At 55.4% G+C, this 18495-nt stretch overlaps 1 protein-coding gene and 1 non-coding gene across 2 annotated transcripts; both read right to left on the bottom strand.

Annotated features, from left to right (window-relative positions):
- Positions 1-15728, bottom strand: ISM2 (isthmin 2). The gene is given in 12 exon segments (XM_088025156.1): positions 1-521; positions 1695-1778; positions 2031-2172; positions 3445-3786; positions 5113-5287; positions 5289-5350; positions 5494-5575; positions 10330-10433; positions 13349-13463; positions 13626-13793; positions 13991-14390; positions 15692-15728. Coding segments are annotated over 12 exon segments (2232 nt in total).
- A 2660-nt stretch (positions 15729-18388) lies between these two features.
- Positions 18389-18495, bottom strand: LOC114208996 (U6 spliceosomal RNA). The gene has a single exon (XR_003609212.2). It is a non-coding gene; the product is annotated as a U6 spliceosomal RNA (small nuclear RNA).

Raw genomic sequence — 18495 nt, 5'->3', positions numbered from 1 at the left:
TTAGTACTCCTTAGCCTCCTGCAACTGGGCCAGGTATTCGTCCTCAGGAGGGTTGTCGGCGCAGGCCCGGCCGTTGTCTGGGGGCCGCGCGGCATGGTAGCGGCTCCAGTCCCCCTTGCAGAGGATCCAGGGCAGCGTGGCCACCCTGAAGGGCAGCTCGGGCAAGAAGTGGGTGCTGACAAGGTCGGGAGCGCCGGCGCCCTTGCCCCAGGTCAGCAGCTGGCTGCCCGCGCCGTAGCGGAGGTGCTGGGCGGCCAGGGCGCGGCTGGCCACCGACGGCGGGGAGCGCAAGCAGAAGCGCGCCAAGGGCTGCTACAGGGCCAGGCGCTCCCGCGGGCCACTCGCATCCCCCCAGCGGAAGCTGCGGCCCCGGGGCTCATCCTGCAGGCTCACGGGGCGCTGGACACGGGCCTCCAGTGGGTACATGCAGGGGCAGCCAGGCAGGTCCTGCAGCACGTGACTCAGGTACTTGGCCAGGAAGTCACTCTTGCAGTTCAGCCACTCCTCACAGCTGTCCACATCTGCAGAGGGGGGAGGGGAGGCAGTCAGCCCCCCTCCCCCCTCCCCAGGTGGGGTGGAAGCTGATCAAAGCTGATCAGGGACCAATGCCCGGAGAGAGAGGGTCCCACACCAGAGCTGGGTGCAGTCGGTCCCACCCTCCCCTGTGGACAGAGAAGGGCTACCACACACCCTGCAGGAAACGTGAAGCAAGAGGCCACGTCTCAGAGTGGATGTTGGCCAAGGGGCTGGCGGAGGGCCCTGGAGGCTGTCCCTTTACGTGCTGGATGGTGGGAAGGAGCTGGGGTCTTGGGGAAGGAGCTGGGGGGGGGGGTTGGGGGCAGGGAACACTGTTTTAAACAATTCCACTGTCTTCACCATTGGTCTATTCTCGTTCTTACCTCCACCAGTCTCAGGCTCACTCTGTCTCTCTGGGCCCCCGGAAGTCCCCTCTGTCTATGCTGGCCTCCTCCATTCTCTCTCCCTTGGGAATGTGGCCTCTGATTCTGGCCACAGAGAACACATGGCTAGCTTCCTCTTTGCTCCAGAACATGGGGGCACACTCTGCCGTGTAGTGCTCAAGCTGGCCATGTGTGTCTCTCCTCCTAAGACCTGAGCTCCTTGAGGGCAGATCCCCGGCCCCGCAGGCTCACCCCACCAGCTCAGGGAGCGTCAGAGGATTGAGCATAGGGCCCATCTGCAAGGGGGCCTGTCGGCAGCTGCCTCCCTCCTTTATGGGGTGCAAGTGACACCAAGAGATGCAGATGCAGGACGTTCTAGTAAAAACAGCCTGCTCCCAAGCTGCTGGAAGGAGCAGTTCCGGAGTTCTGGCCCCTGACCTGTTTCTGATAGCACCCCTTCCCACACAGACCCTGCCTGAGAGCCTCCAGAGTGACCGGGAGTGGAAGGCAGAATATCCCCATCCCAGCCTGCAGCCAGGCAGAATATGCCCCACCGGGTGGTCTCCCATCAGGACCCTCTTTCCAGCAGGAATGTCAGGCTGGGAAAGGCCAATGGCTTGGTTAGGGGGACTCAAAAAGACCAGGGCCCCTTTACTGGGGAGGCTCACCTTCCAGCTGGAACATGTACTAGCTCTCCATGGATGGAAGTGAGATTCCTGTCTGTGCAGTGATGCTCCACCCTCCCGGCGAGGTTCTCCCCAAATCCCCAGGAGCAGGGCCTAGCTCCTCACTGACCTGGACCGAGCATGTGCGTAGCATTGTGGGCCAGGGGCTGCCACTGCTCACTGGGGAAGCCCAAGGGGTCCTTGTCCTCGGTGCCTTTGGGAAGAGAGGCGGCCAGGCTGGTGGGGCCCTGGTGCACCTCTGTGCTCCCAATGGGGAGGCCCAGCCCTCACTAGGCTCTCGGTGCCCACAGCATCTGGCCTAGGCCTGGGCCGAGGCCAGATCCCTGTATCTGTGAGCTGCCTGCATCCCTTCCCCCGGCCCTGCCCTCAAACAAGGCCCCCATTCCCAGGGCACCAAGCCCAGCATGAAAGCGGCTGCCTTTGCAGGCCCTGGGGCTCATCTCACCAGGACAAGGGGGCAGGTCGCAGGCTCGGGACTCGGTGGCCGTGCAGGTGGAGCCGCAGGGCCGAGTCCTCCTCTGGCTGCCGCTGCTGCAGCTCCCACCACAGGGAGACCAGGGGCTCCACTCCTCTGGAAGCTCATAGTCTGGGTCAAGGCAGGGAGCCAGGGGTGAGTGAGCAGAGCCCACAGGGAGCATCGGTGCCAATCAGCAGAAGGCGCCCCTTCCTCAGGAGGATGCCACCCGCGCCAGGGCTCCCGGCCTAGTGGACGAAGCATGGGCTGGACTTTGGCCCCCACCTGTCCCTCAGCTGGCACCCCTGTGCAGCGGACCCCCGTGCGGGTCATGTCAGTCAAAGCCACAGTGACAAGACCGCCCTGGCACTGCGATGTTAAGGAAGATCCTGACTTCCCATGTTCGGGACCCAGGCCTGGCCTGAGGAACCTGACGTACACCATGATGGCACGTGCAGGCCTCCCGCTGCACAGGGCTGAGAGCCGGGGGGGGGGGGGCGGTCTCTGTGGGATCCCCAAAGTCCTGACATAGCCAGCTCTCTCCTCACTTCCCAGGAGGGTCTGAGCAGGCAGGCACCAACATTTTAAGGACAATTAATGGATGAAGAGCTGAAAGGCATGAAAATTCTGCCAGTTTACATTATTTTGGTGAACTGGGGAAAACCTGCTGGGCCTCAGTCTTCATCACGGCACCGCCGTCCAAGGACGAAACGCCAGGGCTCTGGGGAGAATGGCTGCCACTGTGCATGAGACAGGTCCGTGCCCAGGGAAACCTGAACTGCAGCATAAAAAATAAGAACAGCCGTCACGGGGGCTGGCCAGGCGTGAGGGGGCATTTTCTGGACAGTCTGGGCTGTTATGTTGCATTCCAATAAAAACAGCCAATATTTAGTCTACTATATGCTGGCACTTGAAGTGCATTAACTCAATACCCTCTATACCCAATCTTATGTAGTAAGGGCGGTGTCATTCTCCATTCTAGAGAGAGAGGAAATGAGGCACAGAGAGGTTAAGTAACTTGCTGGTAAGCGGCAGAGACAGGATGCAAACCCCACACAGTCTGAAAACGAGGTCAGTTGTGAGTGGTGGGGTTTATATTATTTCCCAGTTTGTTGGCAACTGACAGATACGAATATATATCAAATTAACAAATGTCCGTCCTGCTGAGGGCGGGGGGGTCTCAAGGCTGTTGTGAAGGTCAAACGTTTGGGGAGAAATAAAACCCCAAATTTTGCAAGCAATGGGTAATGTTGCTACTGAGGGGATGACGGTGTTTCTACAGGCCTAAGCTCCCGGTCTCCACCGCTGCCCCTGCTCGGGAAGCTCTCGGGCCTCTCTCTCGCCCCATTTCCACTCAGGACCTCCAGAGGCGGCAGCCGGGGACGCCAAGATGGGAGCGCTCAGCATAGCCGTCTGTCTCCTTGAAGGCCCAGTCCCCGGGGGCCAGCCAGCCCTGCTCCCAGCTGTCTGCACTGAGCCCGGGCTCCCCCTCCTCATCGCTGTCCTCCTGGGCCTTGCTCTCACCGTGCTCTGCAGGGTAACCCTCCTCCTCCTCTTCGTCCCCTGGGGCTCTGCCCTTGAGATCAGTCCTCCCCTCCTCGCCCTCCAGGTGGCCGCAGAATAGGGGCCAGAAGAGCTCCTTGGCGGGCAGCCAGCTTGAGGCACCCTGGGGCCAGCAGCGGCTGGGCTCGGCCGGTAGGTCCATCTCCACCTCGGCCTGGGGCTCCTCCACCACCTCAACGGTCACCTGCAGAAGGACAGACCCAGGCCGGCCGGCAAAGGAGGGCTCAGGGCAAGACTCCAAAGACAGGATCATGATGAGTGTCGGTGGCAGGGACAGAGGCCCTCCCTTCCCTCCAAACCGGCTCATTTTCTTCACCAACCTTCCTGGCCTCCCAGGGCACAGGGGGTCACGATTTAAGCCTTGGCTGGGCATCCGAATCCCCTGGGTATCCAGACTCCTTGACCCAACCCTCAACACGCATTTAACTCCCTGACGTGGAGCCAGGCGCGGAAGCTTTAACATTGTGCCAGGATAGAGACCCACTCGTTTAAGAGACGCGGGCTGTGAATGGTGACTCTACGGGCCTGCGGGCTGCCCAGCCAGAGGGGCCGCCAACAGCCCTGGGGCTCATTGTGGGACTGGAAAATAACAGCAAAGATAGCAAACTCCCTCAGCGGCCCCGGGTTGCGGGGGGGGGGACACGGGGGGCGGTAAGGGAGTTCCCTCACTCGCCCCACGGTGGATGGGAAATAAGGAACATGAAATCATTTATGTGGAAGTGAACTTTGAAAACATTATTTTGACTATTATAAAATAATATGAGGGGCGCCTGGGTGGCTCAGTCGGTTAAACGTCTGCCTTCGGCTCAGGTCACAATCTAGGGGTCCTGGGATCGAGCTCCGCATCGGGCTCCCTGCTCAGTGGGGAGTCTGTTTCTCCCTCTCCCTCTGCTTCCCCCTCCCCCCGCTTGTGTGTGCGCTCTCTCTCAAATAAATAAATAAAATATTTTTTAAAAAAGAATATTAGATTCTACACTTTTTTGTGGCCTTTTCTCTTTTGATGAGAGTGTTTTGTAAACTGTAGATGCTGCACAAAATGCAGAACTACTACCGTCAGGGATTGAGGACCAGCAGCGGGGAACGTAAACTGGAATCCCACTGGCCCCATAAAGCCCCTCTGTGGCGGGCAGCCCCCCACTACCGGCCCACCCCATTCTGCACGCAACCGAGCCTACAGAAAGGGTTGGGCCTGGGTGGGGGCCACAAATCACTCCTCCCCCAGATTCCTGGAAGCCCCTGCAGCTCACGAGGCTTCTCCTCTCGTCTGGTCTTTATGACAGCCCTGCCAGAGCCGTCTGTCCCTCGTCATGGGCTAGAAAACAAGGGCTCAGGGGGCCACGTGCCCTGCTCAGTCTGTGGCTAGTAAGTGGATGAGCAGTACTCCCGCTACTCCATCTTCTGTGACCCCGAACAGGACCCCCGCCCTACAAGGAATATAGGATGGGAACACTGTTCATCCCAGCTCCTCTCCAGGGGTCCACTGGGCCCACAGCCCTCCTGTAGCTCTCACATGGATATTGGGGTTTGGGGCACTCAAGTCTGTGTTGGCCAATCCTGGCAGCTTCTGCAGCTCAAGCAGCAAGGGAGTGTCCTCCAGGGTCCTGGGAGGGGCCGCCCTGTCTGGGCTCAAGGCTGCTGGCTCACTGAGAGCCCGGCACCTATGACGGCATGGCCCTGCCTGAAGGCGTTCTGGGGAGTGGGTTCCCCTCTTCTTCCCTAGGAGAGCCGGGATCTGGGAAGGCTGACACCTGAAGGAGAGAGAGGGGGAGGGAGGGGTGATTGGGATCAGGGCTTGCCCCAAGTGGACTTGAAGAGAGGGATTCAGGAGCCCTGGGGTCTGTCCATGTCACAACTACCCGCCTCCCCCATGTGACTATGTATCCGAACATACCTGCTTTACCACCTCAGAGGGTGAGTGAGGCCATGTCCACAGACTGTTTGGACAGATGGTGTCCACATGAGGCATGATGGGGCTAAATCAGGTTTTTACACATAGAAGAGACACAAACCAACCTCCTCATTTCACAGATGAAGAAAACTGAGGTCTAGAGAGGGAAGCATGTGTTTCCAAATGCAGTTAGCAGACCACATGCTCTTGCCTGGGGAACAGACAGCGGGCCTCCCAAGTCAGGGCAGCAAGGCCCAGAAAGGCCCACAGGGAAGTGAGGGCAAAACCTCGGCCCAGCAGGCTCCCCGGCCACTGGCCCTCCCAAGCCGTCCAGGTGGGGGCTGTATTCCTTAGCATCCCTGACCACTGCTACCTTCCTTCCTCCAACTGCCCACCTGGGGCCCATTCCAGGGGCTGGTACGGCTGTCTGTCTGCCAGTTAATTCCCTCCACCGGCCAGTGCCCCTGGGGGGTCCACACCCGGACTGTCCCTGCTTCTGCTCAGATAGTAAGTGAAAGACCCTGGTTGTCTCTGACTCCAGCTGCAGCCCTCACCTGCTCAGACAGTGGGACACTAGGGTGGCCGTCCACCTACTTGCAGGCTGCAGCCATTACTCAGGTCTCCACAACAGGACGGAAAGAGCACTGTCCAGAGCTGCCTTTATGAGCCTCAGGGGCTGGGACCCTGTGGATTCTGCCCCGACTCAGTCCACAGCCTTGACCCCATCTCCCACCACCTACCTGAAACGGTGTGAAAAAACACAGGTCTGGACGGTCAGATCAGCTTGGGTTCAAATCCCAGCTCAGCCTCTTACTAGCTCATTCAACTTGATCTGCAAAATGAGGATAATTTCTACCTGGAAGGATTGTCAGAATTTTATTTATCAAACATCTCCCCAGCATCTGTGTGCCAGGCACTTTTCTAAACACTTAATCTCTCATGTCATCCTCCCAACAACCCTCAGAGGTAGGTGCTAGCTATCATCCCCATGGAAATGGACAATGGAAGCTGAAGCACAGAGAGGGCAAGCAACTTGCCCAAGGTCACACAGATATTTAGTGGCAGAGCCAGGATTTGAACCAGACAGCCTGGGCCCAGAGCCCACACTCTTCTTCTTTTTTTTTTTTTTAATTTTATTTTTAAGTAATCTCTACACCCAACGTGGGGCTTGAACCCACAACCCTGAGATCAAGAGTCACACGCTCCACCAACTGAGCCGGCCAGGCGCCCCAGAGCCCATACTGCTAACTGTTATGCTCGGACACTACAGGCAAGAGTGTGGAGAGTCTACTTCATAAATCGGAGGCTTACTCAGTCTAGTGTCTCACTATGACTTTCTTTCCTTGGGTTGGAAAAGAGAATCAGAACCTTCGGTCTCTCCCCTTTTGCCCCTCCCTGCAGGGGTCCGCAGACACCCGGCTCCAAGGCTCCTGCATTAATCACTGTGGGAGCACAGTGGGAGCCTGGCCCTGGAGTTGGCAGCCGAGTCAAAGGGCTCTGGTCTGGACAGCCAGGCTGGACGAGCAGAGACTGACAGCTGAGTAACAGAGCAACTCAGCCCCTTCGCTGACCAGTCCCGGAGGCCTGGCACATCCCCAGGGGCGGCCTTCCTGGCAGCTCCCAGCCACAAGGCCACCAAAGCCCTAACTGTCCCTGTGACATGGCTCAGCGGCTCCCCTGTCTGCGGCCTCCGGGGCCCAGGGACAGACAGTCTCAGGACAGCAGGACCTCAGGGTCTGCTGCCTCTCTGGCTGATGCAGAGGTCCCTGCCTCGCGAGCAGATAGTTAGGCAGTGGTTCTCAGTTGTTCTCAGTGGTTCTCAAATGAGGACATTTAGCCAGGTCTGGAGACATTTGTGGTTGTCGCAATTGGAGAGGGGTGCTACTGGCACCTTGTGGGTGAGGCTAGAGATCCTACGACACACAGGACAGCCCTCGTACAAATCATCCAGCCCAGAATGTCAACTATGCTGAGGTTAAGAAGCCCTGCCCTCGGGGCACCTGGCTGGCTCAGTCCGTAGAGCATGTGACTCTTGATCTCGGGGTCATGAGTTTGAATCCCACACCGGGTGTAGAGATTACTTAAATACATACATACATACATACATAAACTTAAAAAAAAAGAAAAAAAGAAACCCTGCTTAAAGTCAGGCCACTTAGGTCTGAATCCCTAGATAGGCTGGCTTCTGACCTGTGGGACCCTGACAGGGGCATATCCTCTGTGAGCATCCTTATCTGTAAAATGGGGAACAGTGATGGGAAAGAGCTGGTATCCAGCAGGTGCTCGGAATGCGTATTTCCAGCCCTCTTCAACCTCTCCACTCCGGGTGCCCAGGTGGACCAGGTGATGAGCAGAGGCCATAGAAAACCCCAGCTAAACATCCCAGGCACACATGCCACCCTTCTCTGGAGCTGCTCTCAGGGCCCCTTGCCCCGTGTTTCAGGCCCCAGGGAACCCCAGGAGTGGAGTGGAGGGGGGACACCCGTCTTAGTTTGTTCCTTCAGAAGCCAACCCTGACACGAGAATTCGAGGGCAAGTCATTCCTTTGAAAGGTGATCCCAGGAGACAGGAGCAGGGAGAGGGGGCGTGAGTCAGGGACGGGAATCAGCTAATATAGAACGCTCCCAGGTTAGTGACCCCGGGGGGGCAAGTGGGGCTCAGTCCCATCGGGTGTCTCAGCTTCTCCCCCAGAAGCGGGGGGCTGGGCTACGTACCTACAAGCCCCGCCTGTCACTGGTTGAGGGCTGCCAGGGGGAGGAGAGGATTTGCTCCCTGGGCGCCTCAGGCTGGCCGTGACAGCTCAGAGCAGGCCCTAGTGGCAGCGACAGCCGTCCGGTGGCTAGATACCAGCAAGTGGAAGAAAGGGCTGCAGAAATCCGGGCAGAGCCCCCCGTGCCTTGCCCCGCCAGTGCTGTGAGCACATCTTCCCTCCCGAGCCTGGGCCAGGCCCTTTAGGTGCCTCTGTCACCCCGGCTAGACTGCAGGCAGGACTTCAAGTCTGCTTCGTTCCTGCTGTAGCCTGCGCCTAGCACAGTGCCTGGCACACAGCAGGAGCTCAATCAATCACTGTTGAGTGACAGAACGAACACTAGCAACCCCGAGGGCTGAATGTGACCCTCTCTGTGTTAATGATGAGCCTACGGAGGCTCAGGCGGGGTCAGGGATTGACGGGAGGTCACCAAGGTTACCGTATTGAGCCTGGGTTCAAACTCAGCTCTGGCTGATCTTAACGCCCATGCCTGGGTGCACACACACGTGTGTGGGCACTCACGACAACCTCCACGAGCAACCACCTCTGGATTCACAAAGCACTTCCGCTTTTGTCATCCTGCTGGCCGCCAAATGGATGGTAACGGGGGCGGGCGGGAGTCCACTCGGCCCGGGTTCCAATCCCAACGTGTGCACTTCCGAGCTGTGTGACCGTGGGCAGGTTAACTTAATTGGCCTTAAACTCAGCCTCCATAAATTAAGGAAACAGCAGTCTCTGTCTTGTGTGGTTGTTGAGTTAGAAGTAGGGCTGCCTCACACATGGCCAGTGTGCAGTGAACCTTACCTAGAGGTGGTGACAGATGGTTTTGAGAGAGAGAGAGAGAGAGAGAGAGAGAGAGACCCTGTCACCAGGCACCGTTAGTTCTTTACATCTTGGTTGGTCTGAAGTCCCCAGCACCACCACTGACGTGGGAACTCTGGGGGGCGTATTCCCGCGGCCTGAGTTCTGAGGCTCCAGCCCCTTTAAGAACACCTGTCCTATCCCACGGGACCGCCGCACCCATCTGTTAGCCTCGCAAGTGGAGTTTCGCACAGGCACAAATACCCAAGTCCGTTCTTTGGGGGAATGGTGTCAACGCCCAGATAGACATGAGATATGTAGATATATACCAAGATCTATGCCCCCCCCACACACACGTGCATCCTCCCAGGCTTGGCCAGGCAGCCCTTGACCCACGTGCTTCCAGTCAACAGAAAAGCCCTTCCTGCACCGCATGAGCCTGCCCGCTAAGCTGCTTCAGCCCCCTCATTTCACCCCGGCCTCCCTTCCCTCTGCCGCAGGGCTCAGGAACTTGCTCTGGATAATGAACCCGGCGGCCAGGTGCAGCCCGGCACCCCCCTCCCCCCAGCCCCAGCAGTCCACGCCCATGCATACAGAGCCAGGCCTCGCACGCAGCCACCTTGGCCTCCCAGGAAGGGCCGGAGACCTAGGGCTCAACGGCACCTGCCTCTTCAGCCAGGCCAGAGGACCCCAGGCAGAGGAGGGCGCTGGACTTCACCCTCCAGCCCTCCCGGCCCCCAGCTGAGACCTCAGAGCTCCTCGTTCTCATGAGAGTACTAGTGATGGGGCTGGCTGCATGCTGGGTGCCCTGTGTCCTCGCACAGGCTGGGCATCTGACTGACCCCTCTGAGAGGCCCCACCTTCTCATTCTGCACTGCCCCCCCCAACTACGTAGTCAGTGTTGCCAAGCATGCTCACTGAATTCTCATGCCCCTTGGGGCAGGTGCTCGCGTCCTCCTCACTTCAAAGACGAGGCGGCCGAGGATCAGACAGGTGAGGTAATTTGGCTGGGGTCACCCAGGGGGCTGGCGGAACAAGACTCGAGGCAGATGGTCTGGCTGGAGGGGCTGTGCCTTAGCCCTTGTGCTTTGCCAACTCCGAGCAAGGGCTGTACCTTCTGGTTTGCAGACCGCCGCTCAGGTGCAGAGTGTGCCGAATGACCGAAACACTAGAGCAGGATATTCTGCTTCTCACAACCATCTTTCCGTTTGATCTTCGCAACAACCCAGTGAGAGGCAAAGGGAAGGAACGAGATAGGGAGACCGAGAGCCAGTGAGGCGAGGACTTGCCTGGGACGACCAAGCAGCCCAGCCTCCTGGTCCCCGTTCCTATACTTCCCTTTCTCCCTCAACCAGCTCTCCAGTAGTTCCAAATTCTGAGCAGGAAGAATGGTCTGGAGGGAGAGTGATGGTCACAGTCAAGGTCCAAGGAGGTAGCCAGTTGCCAGGGGAGGCTGGGGGCGAAGCCACAGGCTTGGCATCACACACGCCCACGTGATCCTCACTCACTGACTGGGCTAGGAAGTGGGCACACCCTAACCAAAGAAAACCGACCTGTAGGAATATATCTGCTTCTTGGTGCCCCGGCCTGGCAGCTGAGACCTTTCCACCCATCACGCCCCTCCTGCACTCCAGCCCTTGATGCCAGGCACCTGGCTGGATGACGCCCAGGACCGAAGTGCTGACTAAGCACCCCGGCCATATGTGTGACGCTGCCCCAGGCCCGCAGGCTCCTTCCTCTGGGCCTGAGCTCTTCACTCTCAGCCCGCCCCCTCACGCGTGCATCCTTCCGTGGGGACCGCATCCCTGTTGCTACAGCAGGAGAGCCTGCAGCTCCGCCCCACGGGGGACCCTTCCTGCGGGGCAGTCCGTGCAGCCTGGAATGCTGTCCCCTCCCTCCTCTCTCTCCCCTAGTTCTCATCTCCATCACCCTCTTGTGGCCCCAAGTCCTCAACTCTTTCCCCTACCCCCAGGTCTTCCCTTGCCTGCCCAGGAGGCGGGGGTGCCAGGGCGAGGTGTCCAGGGGTCCCGGAGTTAAGCCAAGCTGGGTTTCAATCCAGCTGCAGAACCCTGGGTTAGTTATTAGACCCACTGTCTGTTTCCTCATCCCTAAAACGAGGAAAATAAGACAAGGAACACAAAATGCTAGGCTGTGGCTGTTTGGGTGGTGTTCTGATCCTAACTAGAGCAGAAGACCCCCCCCAGGCAGAGCTCTGTCATTCCTTGCCCATCTAGCACCCACCAAATCCTTGTAACGACGATGCCACACACGTGCACCGTGCTTTCTCACCCAGCAGGCCAGCCGACAGAATGGGCTCTCTTACTCCCATTTGATTGTGGGGGTAAACTGAGGCTCAGCAACAGGCCTGCCCAGAGAGAGGGTGGCACATTTTGTTCCTGATGCTGATGATTTCAAGACTTTTCAAGACTTCAGATGAGCAGGCTGGGGTATGTCAGGCAAAGATGGACCACAAGGTCGCTGGTATAGCTCTTGAAATGACAGCCCTGGCTCCCAAGCTCAGTTAGGCTTACCGGCTCAGTGCCTTGATATTTCCTTCTGGAAAATGGGAATAACACCCATGTGCAACAATGAAATAACATCGCATAAAGTACTTCGCACAGACTCTGCAAGGCCCAGAGAAGGCTTACTTTCCCTCAGTCATCCTGTACCTTTAGATTGCGGGGGCGGGGGGGGGGCTTATGTTCTTCAGCTTCTTCAAAGTCTTTGGAGTTGTCAGTTATTTCTGACATATCACCTAAGGCCCTAGAATAGCACTCTGCCTTATCTTAACAGGATTTCTTAGCTAACACCTTGACGTGGAACAGCTTTAACACACATCACCCAGACTTATGAAGCAATGTTTGAGCTAGATGGGATCACGGAGATGACTTAGCCCCTCATTTTAAATGTCAGGAAATCATCCAAGGTGAGTCATACATGAGTTAATGACCCACTGGGACCAGAACCCCAGGCCCTGGGATCCAAGCTCTGTTTTTCCTTCATGGCACTAATTTGCTTTAACATGTTTTTGAGGGTTCTGCCAGGCCCTATGCTAGGGCTGGGAATATGACTTTGGCTCTGAAATAACTCATCCTCTAGGTTAGTCTTGGGGGAAGATCTGGCAAACATATAAAAAATAATCACAATACAAAGCAGTAAGTACTAAAATAGAAAATATGTCAAATGAGTAGGGGGGAAAATGTCAATTCAATTAATTGTATGACCACTGTCATCCCCACTTAGGAGGTGGGACTGGCCAGAGGCTGTTCGGTTCCTCTGGATTTGTCTATAGCAGTGGTCGCCAACAATGGTGAGGGGGAGGGGTGTCCCTCAGGAAACGCTGGGCAATGTCTGTCTCTGTCCAGGAGTGGGTGCTACAGGCATCTAGTGGGTCAAGGCCAGGGATGCTGCTAAATATGCTACAAAGAATTATACAACCCAAAATGACAGGAGTGTGGAGGTTTAGAGGCTCTGGTCTATAGGATGTACTCTGAACAAGGGGCAAAAATTGGACATTAGGGGCAAAAAATCTTGGATATTACAATGGTTTGTAACACACCAAAGTGGCATAGTACATAGACAACATATTTATGGTATTAAAATTTCAGTGGGAGAAGCATTTAGTGGGAAAAATATCTAAAAGTCTCCTTAGGAGGGCAGCATTAAAAAAAAAAAAGGTGGATAAATACCAGTCCACAGAGACCCCAAGTACCAGGCCCTTGCTTCCCACGACGTCTGGAGGGCCTCAACAGCCTAGGCACTACTAGCCCCCCAAGCTGGGGAACCACTCCCCCACCAGTCTCCTGCACCCCTCTGGGCCTCTCGGTGTCCTCATACAGAAAATGGGAAGAACTACTCTGTCCTCCTCCTAGAATAGCTCAGTGCATGGGAGGAGCCAGGACCCCCTGCCACACCAGTCTGCATTCCCTGGAACAAGTCTGGAGGGTTTTGTCCCCAGGGGATGAGTGTCCACTGCTGTCCACGGAGGAACGGCTGGACGGCTGACCCCTTGTGCAAGGAGGCAGGTTTTGACAAACCGTGGTTCCTCTACACGTCTAAACCACTTTTTTTCAACCCGCTCCTGTTTTCAGTCGCACCCCCAAAGCCCACTCACAGGCCACCCAGAAAGTGCCCCCTGCCCATCAGGTCTTAGCGACCTCTTCTGCTCTTCCAAGTGCGTAGTAATATCAAGGTCCCTGGCTGATCTGACTCCCCTGCAAGTTGAAAGACGCCACTCACTACCTCATCTCATCTCAATTCACACCCAAAGGGACTCAAATGCTTTGCAGGTCTGATTTGAGGCTGCACCGGCCGGTTATTCGGCCGGTCCAATCTCCGCAGCTCCGCGCAGCGCCGCGTTCGGCTCCCACCATCCCGGCCACTCTTGGAGCCGCCCCTGGAGTGGGGCGGCGTGGGGGAGGGTCTGCAGGAGAGTTTCGCTCAGAGCCAGGCAGCCGCAGGCGGGACAGGCCGGGCTGTCCCGCGGGGTCCGGGGTCCGCGCCCCGCGCTCAGCCCAGAAGTGGAGTCTCTCCCCCGCTGGCCCGCCGCCCGGCCGGGACGGGGGCTCCTGCAGGTCCGGCGCACCTGGCCCCCGCCCCGCGCCCGCCCTCGGAGGTCGCCGCTCGCGCCCCGGCCCCGCCGCTCACCTCCGCCAGCCTCGCGGGGCTCCGGGGCCGCGGCTTCCTCAGGGGGAGCGCCCGGTTCGCGGCCAGCAGCGCCGCCAGCAGCACCACGCCGAGGAGGTGCCCCGCGCTGCCGGGCAGTCAAGCCATCGTCTCCCTCCCGGCGCTGCTCCGCGCCGCGCCTCCTGAGCGGCTCCCGCGCGTCCCTTCGCGCCCGGCCTCCCCTCCTCCAGGGCCGGGAGCGCGCGGGGCTCGGCGCGGGAGGCGGGGGTGGGGGGTGGGGCAGACAGGCGGCCGCGGGGGCGCGCGGGGCGGGGGGCGCCGCGCCTTTCTCGGGTCAGCGCCCGGGACGTCCTCCGCGCTTCCCGGAGGGGCGGCTCCTCGGCGCGCCCAGACAGTCTCGGCCGGGCGGGCGGCTCCCTTTGATCTGGCCGCCTCCCCGCCCTGTGTCCCCGCCGCTGTCGCCGTCGTAGCCGCAAGCGAATTCCTGGCCGGGGGACGTCGCAGAGGCCGGCTCGCTCCAGCCCCGCGCTGCCGCTCCCGCGGGTCGCCCTGCCGGCGGGCGCGCCGACGGCGCAGGGACACTCGGACCGCCGAGGTTCGGCGGGCGGGGGACGCGCCGCACCCCGCGCGGGAGCCCTCAGCTCTTGGGCTTGTACCTCGAGGTAGGTTTGCTCGGGGAGGGAGGCCAGGAAGTCACCCCCACAAGGCTCCTCCAGCTCCTCTGCTGGAGGTGGAGCCCAGAGAAACACCTGCCACCGTGCGCCCGATTTCCTCAGGATGTTCTCAGAGCACGTCAAAAAACCAGAGAGGCTTGAGACTCAGATGTGATCATAAAGTCCCAGAAGGACAGCAAACGGCTGGACACGTGTGAGGTCGTGGTCAGAAGATCGTGCCCTGCCACTGGGTGTCACCTAGTTTTATCCTGGGTAAAAGAATGGGACCACCCACTCCCTCTAGCGAGACATTCATGCGGGGAATCCTCACATGTAGGGTACGCAGGTCATGAAATAAAAGCTCGGCTCATGATAAATATCAAGAAGTCCGAGGAGCAGTGACAATTTTTGTGGCCTGATGGGGATTGTGAGGGATTGTAAGCACAGTGAGACAAGGCAGGTGGGGGGCGGGGCAGGACTGGAGGGTTGGGGTTTGGACAGGTCAGTGAGGAGCAGTCAGAAGACACTAGGAGGGTGGCCACTCGGGGGCCACAAAGGCTGCCTAGGTTCAGGGCAGGGATAACAGATCCCTGGAAGTGCTGGGGAGGATGGCCAGGAAACCCACCATAGGGGTAAAACCTGGGATCTGGGTTTAGCCAAAGTGAAACTCTTAGGGGACTGAGCACAGTTGAGAGAAACCACTACTATCTGCAACAGCACAGCCCAGTACTCGCCAGTGTTTGGTGCATCACAGGGATTACAACCTGGGCCTGGAGTTGGCCACAGTGGTTTGAATCCTGCTTCTACCATTTATTAATAAGTTATCATTGGACAAGGTCTTTGACCTCTTGGTGCTTTCGTCGTTTATAAAAGTGTGTGTGGGTCGGGGAGTACTGACCTCGCAGATGTAAGGAGTAAATAAGAATCTGTGTTAAAGATTTTCATTAGGATGAAGTTGCCATTTTTTGGTCAAAAGGGTCAAACATTGGCAATTTCATGTGTTTCAACCTAATAAGATGCTTGGTACACGGTAAACACTCAAATGTTAGCCAAAAGAAACTGGCCTTTGAGCACCTGCTACACCATATGGCTTTTTCTAGACGAAAGGTGAGGCTACCTTGTTCTTTATTTTTTAGGATTTCTTTTTCACACCCAACCTATTTTGTCTTTTCGTCAAACTTCTGTACCTTCCACCAGATCAAAGTTAGAGCTCAAGTTCATTCCTTTGGATGGACCCGTCTCTGAGTCAGTCACTACAGCTGCGCTCCAAGCCCTTCTCCAGGCCCACCCCCCACCCGCCCTTACCTAGACAGCTGTCCTAGCCTCCTGACTGGTCCTGCTAGATCCACTCTTGTTCTCACTGCCTCCTCACCAGTGCTGTTCCTTGTCTTCACTGGAAAACAACGCATGGTCTGATACAGCCTTCTGAGTTAATCTGATTCTAGTCTTTCATTCTTTGAGCTACTTTACAACTCTGTAGGTTGTAGGTAAGAATAGTAAAATCATTCTTGTCTACAGAAATGCAAATTGTGTCCTGCCCTCCAGAGGCTCATTTGACCTCCCAAAGTGAAAGCAACCAGTTTTGCCTTCATTTGCACATTCATTTCAATATTCTTGTTCTAGAAATTTTGTTTTTCAGTATCTCCTTTGATTGCTTGTCATATCCTTACCAGTTTACTCATTCAGGAGTTAAATAAAATCTTTAACTCATGTTCATTTTTTTTGAAGATTTTTTTTTTATTTTTTTTATTTATTCATGAGAGACAGAGAGAGAGAGAGAGAAAGGCAGAGGGAGAAGCAGGCTCCCAAAGAGCAGGGAGCCCGATGTGGGACTCGATCCCAGGACCCCAGGATCATGACCTGAGCCGAAGGCAGACGCTTAACCATCTGAGCCACCCAGGCGCCCACTCATGTTCATTTTTATATCTGTAAGGGAATCAGGATTTTTTTTGAGAATGACCTTCTAACAGTCTTGCTGTACCGTTAATTCCTACCTCCCCAATCTTGGCTCACAGCAACCACTTGTCCACTCTGTCACGATAGGTTAGTTTTGCCTTTCTAGACTTTTGTATTAATAGAATCATATTTATGTATTCTTTTGTGTTTGGCTTTTTTATTTGAGCATGTTTCTAAGATTCATCCATATAGTTGTAGGTATCAGCCATTGTTCCTTCTCACTGCTGAGTAGTATTCAATCACATGAACATACTACAATTTGATTATCCATTCACAATGCTGGCATTTAGATTGTTTCTAGTTTAGGGCTATTATGAATTAAAGCAGCTGTGAATATTCAAGCGCAAGCGTGCACATGCTTTCACTTCTCTTAGATGAATGAAATTGCTGCCCCAAAACTGCTGAACTGTTTTCTCAAATGGCTGTGCACTTTGCATTCCCACATCTTTGCCAACACTTGGTTTTGTAACTTTTTTTGAATTTAGCCATTCTAGTGGGTGGGTGAGTGGTGGAATCTTATTATAGTTTTAATTTGCATTTCCCTGATGACCAGAGATGTTGAACATTTTTCCATGTGCTTTTTTGGTCATTAGTGTATCTCCCTTTGTGATGAGTCTGTTCAAATCTTTTGGGGCGCCTGGCTGGCTCAGTTGGTAGAGCACCCAACTCTTGATTGAAGGGTTGTGAATTCAAGCCCCATATTGGGTGTAGAGATTACTTAAAAAATAAAATCTTTAGGGACGCTGGGTGGGTCAGTCGGTTAAGCATCTGACTCTTGGTTTTGGCTTAGGTCGTGATCTCAGGGTCCCACATCAGGCTCTCTGCTGAGCGGCGAGTTGGCTTGTACCTCTCCCTCCCCTCTGCTCCTCACCTGGCATGCCTGTGCATGTGTGCTCTCTCAAATAGATAAAATCTTTTAAAAAATAAAAAAAATCTTTTAAAAAATCTTTTATTTATTTACTTGAGAGAGTGAGCATGAGCGGAGGCGGGGGGTGGGGTGGGTGGGTGGGGAGGGGCCGAGGAAAAGGGAGCAGACTCCCCGCTGAGCAGGAGCCGGATGTGGGACTCAATCCCAGGACCCTGAGATCTTGACCTGAGCTGAAGGCAGACACTTAACTGACAACCACCTAGGTGCCCCTCCCCAAAATAAAATCTTGTTAAAAAAGTGTTCAAACCTTTTCCCTATTTTTTATTTTTCTTAAAGATACTATTTATTTAACAGAGAGACACACAGCGAGAGAGGGAACACAAGCAGGGGGAGTGGGAGAGGGAGAAGCAGACTCCCTGCAGAGCAGGGAGCCTGATGTGGGGCTCGATCTCAGGACCCCAGGGTCATGACCTGAGCCGAAGGCAGACGCTTAACGACTGAGCCACCCAGGCGCCCCTTCCCTATTTTTTAGTGAATAGTCTTGCCTTATTGAAGTCTTGCCTTATATTTTAAGGGTTCTTTCTATACTCTGGATGGAAAAGCCTTTGTTAGATATATACTGTGGATGTATTATCCTAGTCTGGAGTTTGCATTTTCCTTTTATCAAGGCTTAAAGTTTTCATTTTGGTGAAGTACAGTTTATCAAGATTTTTGAGCCATGCTTTTTTGTGTTCTAAGAAATTGTTGCCTAATCCAGAGAACCAGATTTGCTTTTATATTTTCTCTTGGAAGTTTTATAGTTTTGATGTTCAGATCTATGGTTTAATTATTGTATATGATGTGAGGTAAGGGTTAAAAGTCTTTTCCCCTAGATATTCAGTTCCAGCACCATTAGCTGACTAACTGTACTTTTCCAGTTGAATTAACTTGGCACTTTTGTCGAAAATCAACTACCCATGTATGTATGGGTCTATTTCTGGACTTTTAATTTTTATTCTATTTTTTTAAAAAGATTTATTTATTTGAGAGAGCATGAGCAGGGGGAGCAGCACAGGGAGAGGGAGAAGCAAGCTCCCCGCGGAGCAGGGAGCCCGATGTGGGGCTCGATCCCAGGACCCTGAGATCATGACCTGAAGCCGAAGGCAGACGCTTAATGCCTGAGCCACCCAGGTGCCCAGTTATTCTAGTATGTTAACATACAGTGTTATGTTTGTTTCAGTGATTCAACAATTGTGTACATTTCTCGTAAATATGGAATGCTTCGTGAATTTGTGTTTCATCCTCGTGCAGGGGCCATGCCTCTCTTCCCCGTATCACTCCAATTTTAGTGTAAGTGCTGCTGAAGTGAACAC

The sequence above is a fragment of the Eumetopias jubatus genome, unplaced genomic scaffold, assembly GCF_037043125.1.
Source record: "Eumetopias jubatus isolate StellerSeaLion01/CBP00866 unplaced genomic scaffold, mEumJub1_p1.0 scaffold_7, whole genome shotgun sequence".
Classification (NCBI taxonomy): Eukaryota; Metazoa; Chordata; class Mammalia; order Carnivora; family Otariidae; genus Eumetopias; species Eumetopias jubatus.
Note: the sequence above shows the minus strand (reverse complement) of the source record. Positions and strands in the feature narration are given on the sequence as shown.